This window comes from Tympanuchus pallidicinctus, unplaced genomic scaffold (genome assembly GCF_026119805.1).
Source record: "Tympanuchus pallidicinctus isolate F22 unplaced genomic scaffold, pur_lepc_1.0 scaffold21, whole genome shotgun sequence".
In the NCBI taxonomy this organism is placed as follows: Eukaryota; Metazoa; Chordata; class Aves; order Galliformes; family Phasianidae; genus Tympanuchus; species Tympanuchus pallidicinctus.
The window spans coordinates 4,796,990-4,814,750 of NW_026294733.1; the positions used below are offsets into that span (position 1 = coordinate 4,796,990).

The 17,761-nt window shown below is 45.7% G+C and overlaps 1 protein-coding gene across 2 annotated transcripts in view; it reads right to left on the bottom strand.

Moving 5' to 3' along the window:
• Positions 1-931: 931 nt before the first annotated feature.
• Positions 932-17,761, bottom strand: part of UBTD2 (ubiquitin domain containing 2) — a 50,902-nt gene continuing 34,072 nt past the window's right edge. For both annotated transcript variants that reach the window (XM_052685127.1, XM_052685128.1), the window contains exon 3: positions 932-6,864. In XM_052685127.1, coding sequence (XP_052541087.1) covers positions 6,467-6,864 — 398 coding nt within the window. In that variant the 3' untranslated portion in view covers positions 932-6,466. The remainder of the gene's footprint in view (positions 6,865-17,761) is intronic.

A 17,761-nucleotide genomic window follows, 5' to 3' on the forward strand; every position in this document is an offset into this window, starting at 1 on the left:
GAATGAAGACAACGCACCAGGGAGTGCAGTGACAGGGTGGTTACTGCCACCGGGCACAGCGCTGCTCTGCCCTCCTTGGACTCCCACGGACGGCACACCTCTTGGCAAAGGACTCTGCCACACACCAGCATAGAACCATTATGGTTGGGAAGACCATGAAGTCCATTGGGTGCAGCCAATCCATGGCTGTGACCGCTCTCGGCTGCGTTACTGTGTGATGTCTGCCCCAAACGGGGTTGTGCCCTATCAGGAGGTCACGGGAAAGCTGTAGGGTTCCCATTCAGAATCCAAAACGCTACTGCAGAAACTCAAAAAGAAAAACAAGGCTGCGTTTGTTCCTTAAGGCATGGCATTTCCAGTATTACTTTTATTTTTAAATGCAGGAAAAGGAGAATTTCTCTTTTTCTGTTTTCAGTACAGGAAATTTTGTACAGCATTTCCAACTCAGAGAAGGTCACGATGGTTTGCTCTCAGTGGCAGAAGACGTTCCCTTGGTTAAAAAAAAAATCACATAATTTAACAACCTAAAGACAACCTACTTGTGCTTTGCCATTGATTCAAAATGTGCACACACTACTGCCATATGTCAGCCAGGAAACAGAGGTACAACAAAAACACAGAATGCACTGAAAGTGACCTGATGTTCCCAGCGTCTTTACGTGGGCTGAGAGTTCTTCACCGATCGAATGAGCCAGGGAGGGGGGGAAAAAGTTCAAAAGCTTGTTTTACACAGCCCTGTGTTTGATTCCAAAAGACCTTGTAAAAATTACAAGGGGAGAAAATAAGAAAGGTCCCATCGCTGGGATTCCCTCGTCCTTGCTGTGCTGGAACGACGTGCTCTCCGTGTCAGTGCCAGCTCCAGCACCGTGCCCTGCGTCATACGGATGCTTCCTTGTTACGTGGCACACACAAACAAACTGCGTACAAAAGGTTTTACCATAAAAATGAAGATATTTATTCAAGAAGTACAAATCTGATGGTACCAGCCATCTTTGAAAGCCATTACCATGAGGCAGAGAGGACACAAACCTAAGTCTCTTGCTCAGGGCGTGTGAAAGCCAAGTGTCTTACAAATCTCCAGCTAATGCTGTCATCCCAATCACTGCTCAAAAGCCACCTCCACTTTTTAGACATTCCCTGGACTTGAGAGGCACAAAAAGGCTTTTTATTACAAGACCAGTTAGTTATTCTAATAAAACCATCAGCTAAGAATAAATTTGTTTTAATTTGTCTCCAGCCTTTAACTGGACTCAAATTTCCTAAGGAAACGGGCTTTGAGATGGGCAGGTGCAGAATTTTTGGAGCTCAAGATGAACTGAGAGTTTTAAGGCAGGAGTCAGGATTTTAAGCTCTCTATTTGCCCCATGGCTCTGATCAAATGGTTACCGTCTGTAAAATGTACAGATACGAGTTCTACCGGATAAATACCCAACAAGTGGTCCTGCTGGAACACACTCCTCCACAGGGAGTCCAGTGGACACATTTATGGCAAGTCTCAAAGTCCACAGAACGAAGCCCGCCGGCTGAACACCTCATCTTCTGACTGCTGACGTCTGTAGGCTCGGTGCCACGTCTGCCATGGAAGGAGCTCCATCTCCATCTCCTATGAACAAGAGCAACACACACACATGCGGCTACGAAGCACTGAATGGATGAAGCGTGGGAGAGAGGAGCCATCGGCACAACAGAGCAGTCAGAAACTCTTTATGAAAATGGCAGTCTCCAAGCAGGCAGACTTGTATATACAGTCAGTGACCAACAGAAGCTGTAGCTGCAGATACAAAGCAGGACATTCATCTTCTTTGGGAGAAGACAGAAGCAGAGCTGCTGAGTTTAGCTCAAGGGCTTCCTACAATGGTTGACGTGCAAGGCAGACCACCACCATCTCAGGCGTGTGAGGCTTTCATTTTGTTTTGTCCAAGCAAGTTTGCAGAGCGTAGGAAGCTCATCCCTCATCCCCAAAGCAACTCTGCAGTAACTCCATTCTCAGAACCCCTCTCCATGCTGTCCCAGGGAGCACAAGCTGCCCAAGAGCTGCCAGCCGGGAGGGATCAGGCTTATGGGGAAGTGGAGAAGGGCGAAGGAAAAAAGCCCCTTTCCAACAGAGCCTCCATTTATTTCACCAGAACGAGATCTGAGCAGCGTAGTGAAAAAGCCAACAAAAATCCTTCATTCCCCCCCCTTCCCTCTCCCCAAAATTAACACGATCTGCAAAAGGTGCAGGGAGTCTGGAAGGTATTTACAGTGATGCAGAAAAGAGTTTGTAGAATATAGATCAGGAGTCGGAAATGTCACTACTGCTTGTGTCTCTGAACAAGACAGAAATGGAGAAATGTACAGCATTCAGTTTGCCAACACACAGCTAAAATGCTTTCAAAATGCTGTGGCTAAAAGCATCCCACCGTTGCAACAAACTAGGATCTTTAATAGTGTCACTGAAGTTTTTACATTACATACTAACAATAGATATATATGCAGAAACATGTCATACTACAGCAATGCTTTTGCCAGCTGGCCATCTGCTCTACTGTTACTCGCACTGCACGTGTTGCCTTGTTGCATCAAGGAATCCCATCCTCTCCTCCCCAAGCCAACCTGTGAGCTTGCTGTGGAAGGCAAAGAGGAGCTGTGCTTTGTCTGGTCCTTGAGTTCACTTGTTGTGTTGTTTCTATTACTTTCAGCATTTTTGTGGCTATTAAAAACCCAACTCATTACACTGCTGATTCACATCAATAAATCTTCCAAGCTCCAGAGTATAAAGGCTTCCAGAAAACTAAGAACATTCATAGTGCAGTTATTCCCAGCTGTGTCCGCTGTACAGGATGCCGATACACAGCCACTCACAAGCAGCCAATGCAGTGAACTGGGCTCTTAGGGGCAGGGCACCATGCAGGAGTGCTGCCAGTTGGCTGTGGAAAACCAGGAGCACCCTGCTGCAAGTACCCTCTGTCCTGCAGCTCCCAGCAGGCAGCGTTCTGTCCTTTGCACTCTCTGCTGCCCAGGAGCGTGGGCTTTTACTGGTTCGTCATTTCTGGGTCAGGAAGAAGCAACAAGAGAGGTTGAAAAATCTGAAGCACATCAGACAGCAAAAAATGTCACCTACTGGCTCAATTCACGGCCAGAGTTGATCAGGAATGACACAAAGGGCTGACAGGCTTAACAAAAAAACAGTCTTGTTTTTCCTCACTTGTGTGCACCTGGCACTGCAGTTCGTGGTTGTGCGCATCACCAAAGTAGCTGCACCACTCAGCCCAGCACAGCCCAGGCTGCCAGCAGCACTGAGCTCACCGCTCAGCTTTTCCCTGCCACTGAACACAGAGGCAGCACAGCAGGCTCCTCTCGTCCTCCCCCTGTGAGCAGCCACAGACCTGCCCCCGTCCCACTTCTCCCTGGGGCTGTGAGCTGAAAGGCGTTTCAGTGTTTGGTTGGATTCGTTTGAGCCGTGCCTCCCTGCTCTGCACTGGAACAAGCCCTTCCCTCTGCCCTGCTCAGGGAGCCATCACGAGTTCCTTGCAAATCCAGGGTCCCCTGCACTGGCACTGCAGACCATCTTGGAGCTCAAAGACAAAGCATTCCGCAGACAGAAGGCACTGTTCTCTCAATGCACACTGCAGCCTCCAGGAATATACAAGGGATAAGTTAGTCAACATGCTGTATGCTTTCCTTACTGATCCTTATTATATGTATTCCTTACTGATTTTTACTATATATATATATATGTATATATATATTTGCAACTTGGAATTCTTTTCTCATGTAAATCTTGTAAAATTTGTTTCCAGCAGGGTAGGTGCTGAGCACATTTGCTTCGTTTCATAAAGAAGAAATGAAAAGATTTCACTGCCACCTGTAAAAACACTTCTACTACTGAATTTCTGTCAGTTCTGGCTGTGTGCTTAGTGGTCAGGAGAGAGGAGAGGCTGTCACAGAACAGAGCACCTTCACCAACCAGTCCTCTGTCCTGGTCAGAGCTCACACACAACACCGCCTTCAGACCATCACTGTGCAAAAAACCACCCTGCCAGAAAAACAGGTAACAAAAAACATGATAATCTGGTACAGCAAAATGCAACTGATGCCATTCTGAAAGGGTCAAGAAGGGAAGAACAAAGTCTCCCAGCTCCTGCAGTCTAATCTCAAAAGCTGTACCTGGTGACAATTGCCTGAACAAAAACAAACAAACAACCAAACCTCCAAAATGTACCCCTCAAAAAGCAGTGTGTTGTGTTCACAGTTTCAGAAATGTCCCGCTGGTTTTAACTTTGCTCTCTCTTAATCACCCATCACAATTCCCTTCCCAGAAAGGACTGGAGGGACGTGAATGTTCATATGAAGATGTACAATTATGCCTTACACAACAAGGAGAGCCTTCCTGGCACAAAGCCACCCTTTAACCAGTGAAAAATCAAAGAGATTTGAGTTGTTTATATACCAAATAAATATTTTTCCCTCTGGAATGCAAAAGACTTGGCTGCAAAACCCCAGTGTAAGAAAGGATATTTGTCATAAAAAACTCCACAATAGAAAACTGTTGTTCTAGATTAGTATTTATCAGCCTTGATTTAATCTTTAAAAAGAAAAACCACAAATAAACCAAAAAAGCGAAGAACACTTGGGTGTTTATGAGAACAAGGAACTAATTCTCCTTTACAGCTCTGTCACTACACTTCCATCATCCTGCACAAAACTGGGACTTTAGGAGCTGAAGGAAATCTTAGCGTACAACACAGGGACCAAAATGAAAGCCATTTTGGGATAGAGAAGTAATACACTGATGAAACGTGGATCTGTTTTCCAAGAGGTGAAAGTTGGCTGCACCTACTACCTGCATCTGCTTCCACCTGTTGGGTCAGACTTGCAATGTGGTACCAGGGTCCTTCTGGCTCTGCAGTGACACTTGTGGAGCAAGAAACTCCCTCACAGCCAGACAAACAACGTTCTGTGCAATTAATCAGGTTTCAAATGGCCAATCCTAACCCAGCAGTTTCACCAGCAGATGACTAAGAGTTGAGACAACCGTAGGTTCAGATCGCAGATTCAGAATGGGAAGGCAGAAATCCATGAAAAACAACCAAACCTGGCCAGTGTGTCGGACCTTCGAAGAAATGATTTCACTGATGGCTGCAAAAACAAGCAAACTAGAAATGAAGTTTAAAAGGAGCAGTGGATTTGATCTCAAGCAAAGGCATTGCCAGACAAGTCTGAGGAACAGAGCACATCTCTACCCGAGGTAACCGATGATCAGGTTCTTCCCCCCCAGATATGTTTGTCTGATTCACGTTTTTGAGACTAGAAAAGGATTTGTCATTTGTCACAAGGACTCCTCTTACATTCTGAAGAGAAAGTATTGTTGATTGGACACCACAGCCACACTCTGGGCTGCTGCTGTGTTTTAGAGAGGATATTTCCAGATTGAGAATGACTGCTGCTTCAAATGACACAGGAAAAGCTAAAACTTGTGTGCTTTTATGTTCTTACCATTTTCCACACGGAGCCCTCCAGAACGGAGCAGGGGAGGCTGCAATTCATTGCATTTGGGTGTAACTGCACTTAACCTATTGCAGTGGGCACACCAGTGCCACCAGACAACAGTCATGCACCTCATCCTTAACTGCAGACCAGCTCACCACTCCTCCTAGCCAGCTTGTTCAAAGTCTGTTTTAATGCTCTGAGTGCTATACAGTACTGCGGCAGGCACACACCCAGGTGCCAGTCAGCAGGTAAACTTCAGGCAAAGTCAGTCTCGTAGGTTTACAGTACAGTACATGAGAGTATACTTTCACAAAGTTATTGCCTAAGGCCCCAGCAGGCTGCCTCCCCAGCGCTGGCACCAGCAATGGCACAGGACTGCATTGCCACCTCGGAATGTACAATTGCATGGGCTGAGCACGGCAGGAGCTGCCAGAAGGACGGACTGAGCCCCAGCCCTGCTCCCTGCCCAGGACTGGCGATGCCTCGGCAGCACCCCGACGTGCCTCGGGTTAGCCAGCAAGATCTCCACAACACAGTGGGACCTACTCAGGGCAGCTGCAACTCTTGAGAACTGTAGGTGGTGCTGATATGAAATATCCATTTTTTATTTTTTTAAATAAAAGTGCTCTCTTACTCGTGTTCCGTGGATCAGGACACCACCTACAGTTTTAAGGATCATTACATGCTTTTATTGTTTAAGTGAAAGATGACCTCGCCCCTCCCTCTTTGCATGCCCTCCCTTTTCCCTTCCCACTCCTTCCTTCACCCTCACCCTTTGCTGCTTGCTGCTGTGTTAAATATGAGATCAGGCAAACCCCAAAGGCCAGTTTACATTTTTATGTTTTGTTTTTGCAGATCTCCATCACAGATGGAATTTTTGCTGGTCAATTCTTGGAACCAATCCATTAGCAGGACAAAACGAAAGAAGACAGGGCAGTGAAAACCAGTCCCACGACAGAGAGGGAAAGAAGGAGAATCGATAAACAAGCAGAAATCAGTTTTCCACCGGGGTCGGGTTTGCTAAGGGCTGGCTCACAATGACTTGCACCACGTAGTCCTTTGGGATTTTCAGCTCCTCCAGTTTCATTTTGTCTGCGAGCGGCCGGCCCGAAAAGAACCAGCGTTGGCTGCCGGGCTCCACTCCCTCCACTGCGTGCAGCCGCCTCTTCATGTGGTACACCGTGTCCATGCTGCGGACCACGAGTTTGAGGTCTTTGCCTGTGGACAGGCGCAAACGGAGCTGGCATTCGTGCCCTGAGTTGGGCGGTGGGTCAGGGATGTCCAGAGTCTCCAGGTCGCCCTTCTCCTCGATCATGTTGATGGGCGGAGCGAGGCAGTAGACGGGGAGCTGGTACCGGTTGCCCAGTTCATCGTAACACTCTGTAAGAGCACCTTGAGGGGTAAGAGAACAGGAAACAGTGAGTGTGGATGTGGTTCACGTTTAAAACGGAAGCAGTGACACTTGGGAGCGCTAACCCCACTGTTATGGCATCTTGTCTCCACATGGAAACTTGGGGTTGAATTGAAGCAGTCCCCCAAATGCACCCAACCCTTCAGACAGAGCTGATAAACTTTAGGAGCAGCAAGAAGAATGAGATGGAGCCATACCCTACATGAACCATGTAGAAGGGCGCTTCACTGGCAGCACAGCCTGGTATTTAGGGCATGCATCCTTGCAGAAAATACTACTGGGATGAATTACATGATCCCAAACATGAGTTACGAAAAGACAAAATGGTGAAGCCTGGAGGCAAAAGACCACTATGTTAAAAAAAAAAAAAAAAGACTTTGTAACTTCTCAAACATGCAGAAATAGCTGAAATGGTTTCATATAGGCTCTATGTTTTAGTGCTCACTGCCAGAGAAAACAAACACAGGCACCCAAGCTGGACAATTCTGCATTTCCAAATGGAGCAGGGTGTCATTACTGGAGCAGTGACATGTGGCACACAAGGAACCAGAGCAGATTTAAAGCAGTCCCACATCCCTGTAGTGTCAGGAGTCATTTCCATCTCCTCAGACTCCTGAGAGGTTCCCCAGGATAACCTGGCTGTTGCTATAAAAGACAGCTATGCTGCCTTGCATACAGCACATCCTTCCCTACTGGTCACAGCACTCACGCTAAACAGCTCAAGAACCTACGACTCTTGCAGAACTAATAACCACAAGCGGATAAATGTTAAACGCAGTATGAAACACACCCTGTGCAAAGGCATTTCAAGAGCTACCTTGGAAAAACAGCAGCACGTTTTTGTAACATCCTACGATTGCAGTGTCAGAAGCCAAGAAACGAGCCCTGCTACGCACAGCACACGTCACCGCCTGCAGCGAGCCAGGGAAGCGAGATGCCAAGGGAACTGCATCCCCACCACAACAGAAATCCCTTCTCCGTGGCGTTAAAAATAAAACAGATATTCCCACTCCAAGGAAATGCCTCTCCAGTGCCTTGGGTTTACCTGCTCCAGCGAATTTCCACATTTCTGCCCCTAGAGGGGGCACATTCACTTGCAACATTATCCATCCTTTTGTAGTTGGAGCCTTTGAAGGGAAGCCAAGTCCCTGAGCTACAGAATAGTTAAAGAAACGCTTTGACTCCGCACTCCTGCACACAACAAACACCCAACTGCTCCTTGTTAGAAATGATGGCTGCTTTTTTTTTTTTTCTGGCTGGAGGCTTCTTCATGTTGACAGTGGGTTCCCTTAAACTTTGCTGTTTGATCAGCAAAATGAGCGCACTCTGACATTTAACTTGGGGATATGCTGTGACTCTCATGCTGGATATGTGCTGTCTTTTAGACAGATGGGCCCCCCGCTTTTTTTTTGTTGATGAAAACACACAGAGGAAACGTTTGGCTGAAGTATCAGCCACTTCTGGGGACTTTCTGCTTGTACCAGTAGCTGCAAGACTGCCGTGCTGTGGTATTTATTGAGAAAACAAAGCAAAAAGAAAAGGAAATTCAGAGAAACATGGCACTCAGTGCAGTCTTGTATCATTTATGAATCTCCGAGCAAACCAGCTTGATCAAAACTGTATTGGCTCCAGAGCTTTCAGGACGCTTTGTGTGTGATTGATGTAGTGAGTGCTGAAGTCCTCAGCCTTCAGCTTTAAAGTGTTCCTTTCATTCTGTACACCTCATCAATTTCGTAAATGGCGCAGCGCTAAATTCTGGATGGCGGCTCACAGAAACAAGCAGACAGTTTGCTGCTGAGAGAAAAAAAGAGAAAGAGCCAAACCCCAACAGTTTTTAAATTTAGCTACTGCAGCTAAAATTGTATCGTTCTTTAAAAGCCATGCATTTCAACGAGAGTGTCCCTGTTTTAGAGAAGTATATCCAAGAGCTGATTTCAAACACAATGGGATAAGCTTGCTGTGGAATTTATTCATCGTTTATATCCTTGCCCAGCTGAACTAACATCAAGGTCAAAGCATATGCTATAAACATTCGATTGCTTAATCATCATCAGATAAGTCATATTATAAAAAATCCTATTAAAGAGCAGCCAGCTTGGAGGTGTGGGCGTGTGTTTTTAGGTTTGTTTTTCTTGTTCTTCAAGACACCGTAGAGGAAACCTCTTGCAATAAAAACTGCACAGCCCTACCACAGAAGCATAGCCTCATAGAATGGGTTGGGTCAGAAGGGACCTCAGAGATCACCCAGCTTCAATCCCTGCTGTGGGCCAGCTGCCCCCCACCAGCTCATGCACGGCCTTGGCTGGGGCTATCCCAGGCTGACCACCAGCCTACGACAAATTGCTAATGTCACAAGCTACCACAAACCTGGCCAACAAATACCCATCCTTTCTTTCTTGTCGGTAAAAATACTCCAGACTCTTGAGCCATATCACATTCAAAACATGGAGCAGGATGTGGACACATGGATTAAGGCACAGAATCAGTCCACTGCAAGCAGAGCCTTCATTTTATGGCTGTGCACCTACGTCAGTCCCACCTGCAGGAGCCGAGTGGGACAGGCACAGCTCCGCGGTTGTGAGGCTTTTGGCAGTGACTTTTGGAGAGGGTCAGGCTCCACTGACAACCCTTAAAATGTTGTAAATGGCTCCAAGGCAGAGTGCGAAGAAGCGTCACGTTGGTTGGAGTCCAAAAGCTAAGAGAAGGCTGAATGCATTTACCAGAAGGCACGGTGAGTTTGGAGCTATTTTAAGCAATGCTTGCAAATGCAAATTGTCAGAGAGGGGATGAGAAGGCGAGTGTGCTGCCCGCAGGAGTGCTAACATTGCTGCAGCCAGGCAGAGCTCCCACCCAGACCATGCAGTGAGCCCGGCACGGAGCACAGCAAGCAAACACCTGAGCTGCAGCCCCCCAGCAATGCCACTGTTGCAAGTCAGAAACGTTCTGAGCCCTCCTGCATAACGCACCAGCTTGGGCTACTGAAGTTGTTCAGCACAAAGGGACACAGAAAAGAATGTTGAGTTCTCGTGAGAACACAGAGAGAATGTAAAAGAATATGTATTTTTTAAGGTTTCCCTGTTACCCAGGCAACAAGGGCCCCCAGCAGCCAGTTACAGCGCAGGAAGGATGCAGCTCCCTCAGGAGGAAGAGAAGTGATCGCTGCTCATGTGAAAGATCACTGTTCCAGAAGGGTTTTACAGCAACAGCCAGGAGAGGACAGAGCAAGCGTATTGACACTGTAAATACTCAAGGAATACTCAAATATCTGAACAGCTCTCCAGATGCTAGCATGACTTCAATAAACTTCTGCACAGAGTACCCAGACAGCAATATGAAGAACTGCTTTTGAGCAAAGCCATTGATAAAAAGTAGCAAAAAATGCACTAAAACCATAAGCCTCTCCAATGCTAGAAACACAGTGAAGTATATATATATATTTTAATTTATTTTTATATTTGTATTTCAAAGTAATATAAACTTGGAGACTGGGGAACTCTGGAAAGAATCACAAGACAGAGGTTCTTGTTGGTTGCCACCCAGGTAGGAGACAGCCTGATAGTTTTGGGCAGAAAAGTGAGCAAATGTGATCCTCCAGCACATGGAACTGGAACATTCCTAAACAAATTGCTTTGCAGGCTGTAAAAGGTTGCTTTCCTGAGATGATCAGTACGTGGATGTTTTTCTGGAAGAGGACAGGCTGGGACACTGCTCCATCCCCAAGCAGCTCAGAACTTGGACACACATCCACACATCAGCACTTTAACAGACCCACACAGCACAAATCCAGACTTTTTCAAGTGTTACTGAAATTAGCTGACATGATCACATTCATTCAGAAACGTGGAAAGCCTTAACGCATTTTGATGCCACTGCTTAAAAGCTGCATACTATTCTCCCCTCAGAAAAAAGCTGAATTTCCTGTCTTCTGTTCCTAAAGGATCTTTCATTTCTCTAAGATCTTAAGCACTTTGAGGAGTGTTTCTCAGAAATGCCCCAACCCTAAAAACTGAGCAGATTTTTCCTCTTCACCTTCCTCAGTCAGACTTGCTGCAGGGAAGAGGAATTAAACCAACACAAAACAAAATCTAGCACTGCAATGAGAATACCTATTTAAGGAGCTTCAGTGTCTGTGTATAACACATTCGCCCAAGGAACAGCTGGTTCATTTGTTTTTCTTACTGAAAAAAAAACTCCATTCCAAAACCAAGCTGAGCTTGGATTGCTCAACAAATTGGCAAGAGCAGATTTCTCACCTGTATTCTACTGGTTGTATCCAATTATAGGTCACAAATGCATGAAAACTCGTTACAAGCATCAGAAAACAAGTGGGTTCTATTCTGGATGCTACAGTACAATTCTTGGAGAGTGATGATTAAGCCAGGCAAAGAAGCTGAGCTTTCTCTTCATCTTCATTAGCAGCTGATTCCAGGTCATGGCTGGGAAACACAGAAACTTACAAGGAAAAAAAAGTGCACTGCTGTCAACAGCATGCATGAGCGGTGGTGACTGCTCAGTAAGAGAACAGGGTCGAGACAAACAAGTGCAAACATGCAGAGCTCTGTTCTAGCTCACCTACAACCACTGCCAACTGAACGGAGTTAAAAAGAAAAAAAAAGCAAAAGTCCACAGGAAAGCCCATGTAACTTAACAACCATGGGCAGCTGACAACAGATTGGTGCTGCAGTTAATAACAGCAGCTTTTCCATTTTCTGGAGGGCGCTGTGTGGGAGCTCTGTGGAAGCTGCGCCTTGCATCACGTATGGAGAACAACAAACCTGCACTCATCATTGACGGTGCGGATGAAGCGTTTCATAACAAGGCACACAGACAAGTGCCCTCCCTGGTCTCCTCCTACCATGCTTCCATAGGCTATGCAAACTTCAGCTACCCTAAGGCTACCATACAAAACCATGCTCCACACTCCCTGCAAAGGGACAGCACGAGCACTCACCCCACGCAGCTCTGCTCTCCTCTTCAGCCTCTTTTATTCCGAAGAACTTCACCACCTTAAAGAATGGGTTTTGTAGATAATAATTGATAAGAGCTAAGAAATATTGTTTCAAGTTCAGTGGAAAAGAGCTGCTCCATTAGGAGACCATCATCGGTCTGGCTCAGCTCTGCAGCACTGCTGCTCCCAGAGCCAGGAGATTGCCACAGGCAGCATGAACGGCACTTGGGACAGCAGAGCAAGGGGAAGGAGGAGGACGTGGGCATTCTGCTACTGCCTTTGTAACATCTCTTCCCATTCCTTGGCAGGAGGATTAGCTCGTGGCTGCTCTGTGCCCATACCCACACTTGGATGTTCTCCAGAAAGCAGAGCTCACCTAGGCTCTGAGATCACTGAAAATACTGTGCGTGCAGCCAGCTGAGGAGCTTGGCAAAGCAAACACCTGCACGTGCCTGCAGCACAGCACTGCACTGGACAGCCTCTTGAGGCCCCTTCTTATCGAATGATGCTAATGAACAGCAAATCTCCACCTGAGCATCCAGCCAGGATAGGGGTGCATGTTGAAGGCAGGGATTGGAACCGAGCTGGAGGTCTCATCAGGAAACCACTCCTAATCTGCAAGTTGGCACACAGGAGAAAACCCAAACCACGATCACCACATCAGCAGCACCAGGTACCTGCAGGAACAAGAGGGCAGCAGCACCGCAAAGTGCAGCGCTTGTGCCCTGCAATGGTATTTTGTGAACGCTGCTCTGCCAAAGGAACTGAGAGGCAATGGGATGAGATTTGTGCTGGAGAAGAGGGATGTGCCATCATTACCCAATCTGAGGTACACCCCCTGCATGCGTTGCAAATCAAAGCCAACTTGTCTGCATGTCATTGCTACCCGCATCTGTCAAAAACCTTTTTGTACTGGGCTGTATTTTTGAGGGGGGGGAGGGAGTGAGAATGGAAGGTGCAGTGGTGTTTCTTTTGAAATTCATTAGCATTGATTAACTGGGCTGAAGGTGAAAGATAATTAACACTGCCTTCTGAAATACAGAAATCAGATAAGCAATCCACTTTTCTTCAGTCAGCCACTGGGAGCACAACTTGGAGCACCTCCTGCCAGGTCCTGCCCTGAGAACCATCAGGGGGCTCAAACCCCAGCCACAGGCTAAGACACCTCAATGACACTCAGAGCAGCACCAAGCCATTCGACTGTATTTCACCCTGAGTGGGGCACACACACACCAGCTACTGCAAACTCTACACAACACAGACTGAGCTGATCCCATATAGGTTGTTTTTGTCAATTCTAACAATCAGACAGCATCATTTCAGCTCAAATCTTAACAGGTAGACAGGGCAGCAACTGCATCTGGCCTGCAACTGACACTAGAGGAGGATGCAGGGTGCTGCATGCACTGTCTGCAGTGAACTTCCAGAATCTCACACTCACCTATGCTACTAACTAAACAATGCAAAAAGACTGTGACCATTAACCACAGCCGTGGCATCAGAGGCTGGTTAACCAGTCACCTGGTTACAGCATCATTTACAGTAAGTTTCCATTTCCCTTTCTGTGCAGATTTTTGCTGTGATAAGAACTCTAGAACAGGTTCACCAGTGAGTATTTATCCAAACGAGGCTGGATAGCGAAAGTCAATTATGCATTACTGCTCAGTAGCTGTCATATTAACAATACCATATGTTCTGCCACTTCTCTAGCACTCCCTAAAACTTGGATCTAATATTGCAAGAAGGTAACAGCTTCCACGAAATATTATATCAGGGTTCAAAGATGACAAGTCTTTTTTACTAATGAAGTATTCATGCACTGTCCTGCTTTGCATTTCATTAAAATGGATGTCTGTCTAGACAGGCTTCTTGGATAACCAGATTTTTATTTTTTGGTAAAAGAGCTCCTTTGTATACCCTCTTCATTTGCATTTGCTGTTCTCCATTACCCACTTTCTTTAAAGGGGGGTGAAGTGGTGCTAGGGTAAAAGTATCCCAATCACATCCCCTTGCAGACAGCTAAGCAGGCAATGGGAGCAGGTTACTGTTCAGTGCGAAGATGCACAGAAGCAGTACTCAGTCACAAAAGTTGTCACTGCCTTTACAACCACTGAATTTCTAAGTACTCTGCCAGCAGGGAACACTTAGCACTCACCCAGACAAAATCCTATAACTAAAGCAGTTAAAATAGAATACTAGATGGGAGGTTATTAACGGCATGTTATACAACTGCTGGAGGTTTTTCTTGCCAACAAGGTCTTACACCAAGTTCTTGCTCTGCTCTCCTGATACAGACTTGTGTAAGTCTCCTTCCGAAGCAGAACTCATGGATGTTTGACCACGATGCAGCACAAAGGTCACCACAAAGCACAGTGTAGCAACCGCTGGGGTAAAACCCCGCTCTGTTGTTCACAAACAGAAGTTGCCATTCAGACTGGAGAAATTGTGTTGAGCTTAAACTGAATCCCTACATTTACAAAAGGACTCCATCATCCTATGAACTGCAGTGTGTTCTGTGGGCCCTGCTTTAGGTGTGCTGAGAAAAAAAAAGCCTTTGTCCATTACAACAGGACACTGCACAGTAACGATACACCAAACACACAGCTATTCAGCCTCACTTTCCTACCACGACAAACACTTTGCTATTTCCAGTTACTCCTGGAAGACAAGATAACTGCTGTCTATCCACATTTCACTGCAAAAGGATTTTCCTTTAGCTGAGATCAGCAGGACACTGTCGATCAATACTACTGACTACTTCAGCATCCAACAGCAATGCGAGAGCTGGCTGCGCTCCCTTGCAAGTAATACATAAAGGCAAGACAACTTTACCTTTGCTTGGGATTGATCTCATTAGGTATGATCCACGTGCCTCTTTCTGCTGGTTCGACTCTGGACTCGCTCACATCCCCACCCCAAGATGCAGCATGTCCTTTTGCTTATCAGGCAGAGGAAGCGCAGGCTGGCCAGGGAAAGAAGTACTGCTGTGCACAGGGAGCTTCAACCAACAACTGGTGACTGACTGTAACTCGAGCCATCCCATCCCTGCATGACCAGGGTCAGTGTGCTTAACCTTGAGCAATCCCCTGCCAGCCACAATGCCCTCTCTGGGCAGCAAAATGACATTTGAGACTTGGTTTAGTCTGAGCTAGAAGTGAATATGGACGGAAATTTGGCTCAAGACAGTACTTATTATAGCCTGAGGTAACATAGCAATGGAGACAACCCTACAGACTAACAAAAAAGTGAATGTAGGCTTTTATGGAGTGCACTGAAGTCCCACATCTGTTTGCAATGAGAGATGAATACACAGAAAATTTCTTCTTTCTAAGACTAAATAACACTACCCCCCATCTGCATGTAGCAGGGGATGGAAAGAAAGCACAGAATAACCTAGTCAAGTTTGCCCTGGAATATTCTTTTCTCACTGCTCCCAAGCTTGCTCATATCCCTGAGTCAACATTCAAAGCCAAGTTAATAAGCACAGGAGTCATTCATTTGCATGCACAGCCTCCAAGGATAACCAGGAAAAATGTTAAGGGCTCCAGAGAGGTCAAACACACTGACACAACCCCACATTAGTATCTACATCCTCAAAAAAGACTAAGGCTACAACAAAGGACTGCTTAAAAAGGGCAAGGGGACGATTAAACAAGGTTACTGGAAAGATTTGAGGCAAGTCTGCTGAACAGTTTATTTTATCTAATATCCTCTTCACCTCTAAGGTGTTCACCACTGTTCCTTTAGAATTATTTATAATTAAAATAAAGGAAAAAAGAGAAGCATTGATTGAGAATAAATGTAGAAGATTGAACGTTAAAGCTGTATCACCCGCTCATTGAAACGCTGCAATGACCTGAAATTATCACCTCAAGGAATTTACTGAAAGAGGATTCAGACGATTCCAAGTGTTAGAACATCTCCTTTCGGCACACTTACAGGCTTGTGAGTGCTGCACTGCTGTGCGACACACCAAGGAGCACCTCGCTCAGTCCTCACTTGGCCCCAGAAAGTTGCAATATGAGGTGACTTCTCCAGCTATGTGGAACATAACTGCCTTGTGAGAAAAGGTACCACTGTTGTCCTACTCAGACACCTGAAGCCAAAATAGAGAATGATGACAAACTTCCTGACCACTGCCCACTGGAAATCACAGAAGAGAAGCAGGGTGCACCCACAGGTACAACTCATTTATCCACCTGAGCTTCCAAGGAGACAGTGTGCTCCAGGTGTACAAACCTGGGGACAAAATGCTCTGTGTCAAGCACAGAAATGAGCAATGCCACCTCTCCTACTGTAGTCTACTATCTCCCATAGTAGATCACCTATTTGGAGAGATGGCAGCATCTCTCACTGGCTTACACTGAAATTTTCTATGACAGACACATTTTAAACTCTTCGTATTTCTTTTTCTCATTTTAGTAGCAGACAGCAAGGCACATTAAGCTGATACCTGGTTTCCCAGCTGCAAGCACCCAGGGATGGAGTAAATGTCCAACGTGGAGTATCTCATAAACTACTCATCACGTCCTCGCCGCTGTCAGAGACCAAAGGAACATTATTCACTCCAGGCAAACATGAACTGCTGTCTGCATGATCTGCACCACTGTATCAGTGAGCAGTCTGCAGCTTCTTCTGAGAAGAATTTGAGATATTTTTTCATCATGAGGCTAATTTTATTTTGAGTGTTTTATGGCTGTAACATACAGTCCGTCTTGTTTGCTTTTTGTTTTTTCTTTCAAGGGGTTTGCTGTACTTTCCTGATCACTTATTAACGGTAAAAAGAAACAAACAAGCTGCAATTTTGAAAATAGTGTTGTACAGTCATCCTCAGCACAGCAGAAAAGGCAAACTAAAACCAAAGACAGGAAACAGACGGGCATCTGCTACCAGGGGAAGAGACTTGAGAAGAGTCCAAGCAATTACGTTGATGAAACTTCTCAAAATACCTTTCAGAGAACAAGAGCATAAGTTAAAAATACTTAAAGAAAACAACTGTAGGATGTAGCTGTAAGTGGGTTTCTATTTGAAGGGCTGATCGTTTCTAACCTGCACTTAGATTTATAAATATTTCAGTCACTCACAACTGCTTCACATCCTGATGATTTGCTTCAGTATTCCGTGTGAGGAAAACACGGAAATCCAGCACCCCTCAGACAGGATGCTGGCAGCTATTTTAAAAGCGTTAATCATGGCAGTTATGGCAGAAAGCATCACCTTAGTTGTAACTCAGGGCTCAAGGGGCTTTTGAGAAAATATCCCGTTTCAAGGTTAGGAGTTGTGTGAAGTACCCAAACCAACAGGCACCTCAGTGCCACGTCCCTCACTGGCACCAACACACCTCATCAGAAGCAGCAATGAGTGATTTCTACTGAAAACACAAGTGATGAGAAAGCTGCTGCAGGCGCATCGCCGTGCCAAGCGCTCGCTGTAAGGAGGTAAGGGAATGAAAGCCACCCCTAGCAGAGATCTGGGTACCGACCCAGCTTGTCAGCTTGAAGCAATGGGAAAATATCATTCTACACATCAGTCTGGAACTCTGAAGATGGGAAAACAAAATCAAAATAAAAGAAGGGGTGACCATTAAAATAAAAACGGTAATGATGTGCTAACCCAATTCAAATGATTATCTTTAATTGCCTCATTGAATAGCTACTGTCATTTCCTCTCATTCTTTGCTCAAAGGTCTCTGTGCTCAATTTTTCACTACATACTATGACAGGTGGTTGCAGTACAGAGAAAAGCAAACTGGCCAAATGTTAACCTAGCTGTTATTTTTTTTACTTCACATGGAAAGAAACACCAACTCTTTGGAGCACCATGTGTTAGGCACTCTAAATCCAGTCTTCTCAGAAGAATTAACTAAATACAAAAGAACGTATCGGCACTTTTCTTGAAGAGCTCTCTTTTACAACAGGTATTTCTCTAAT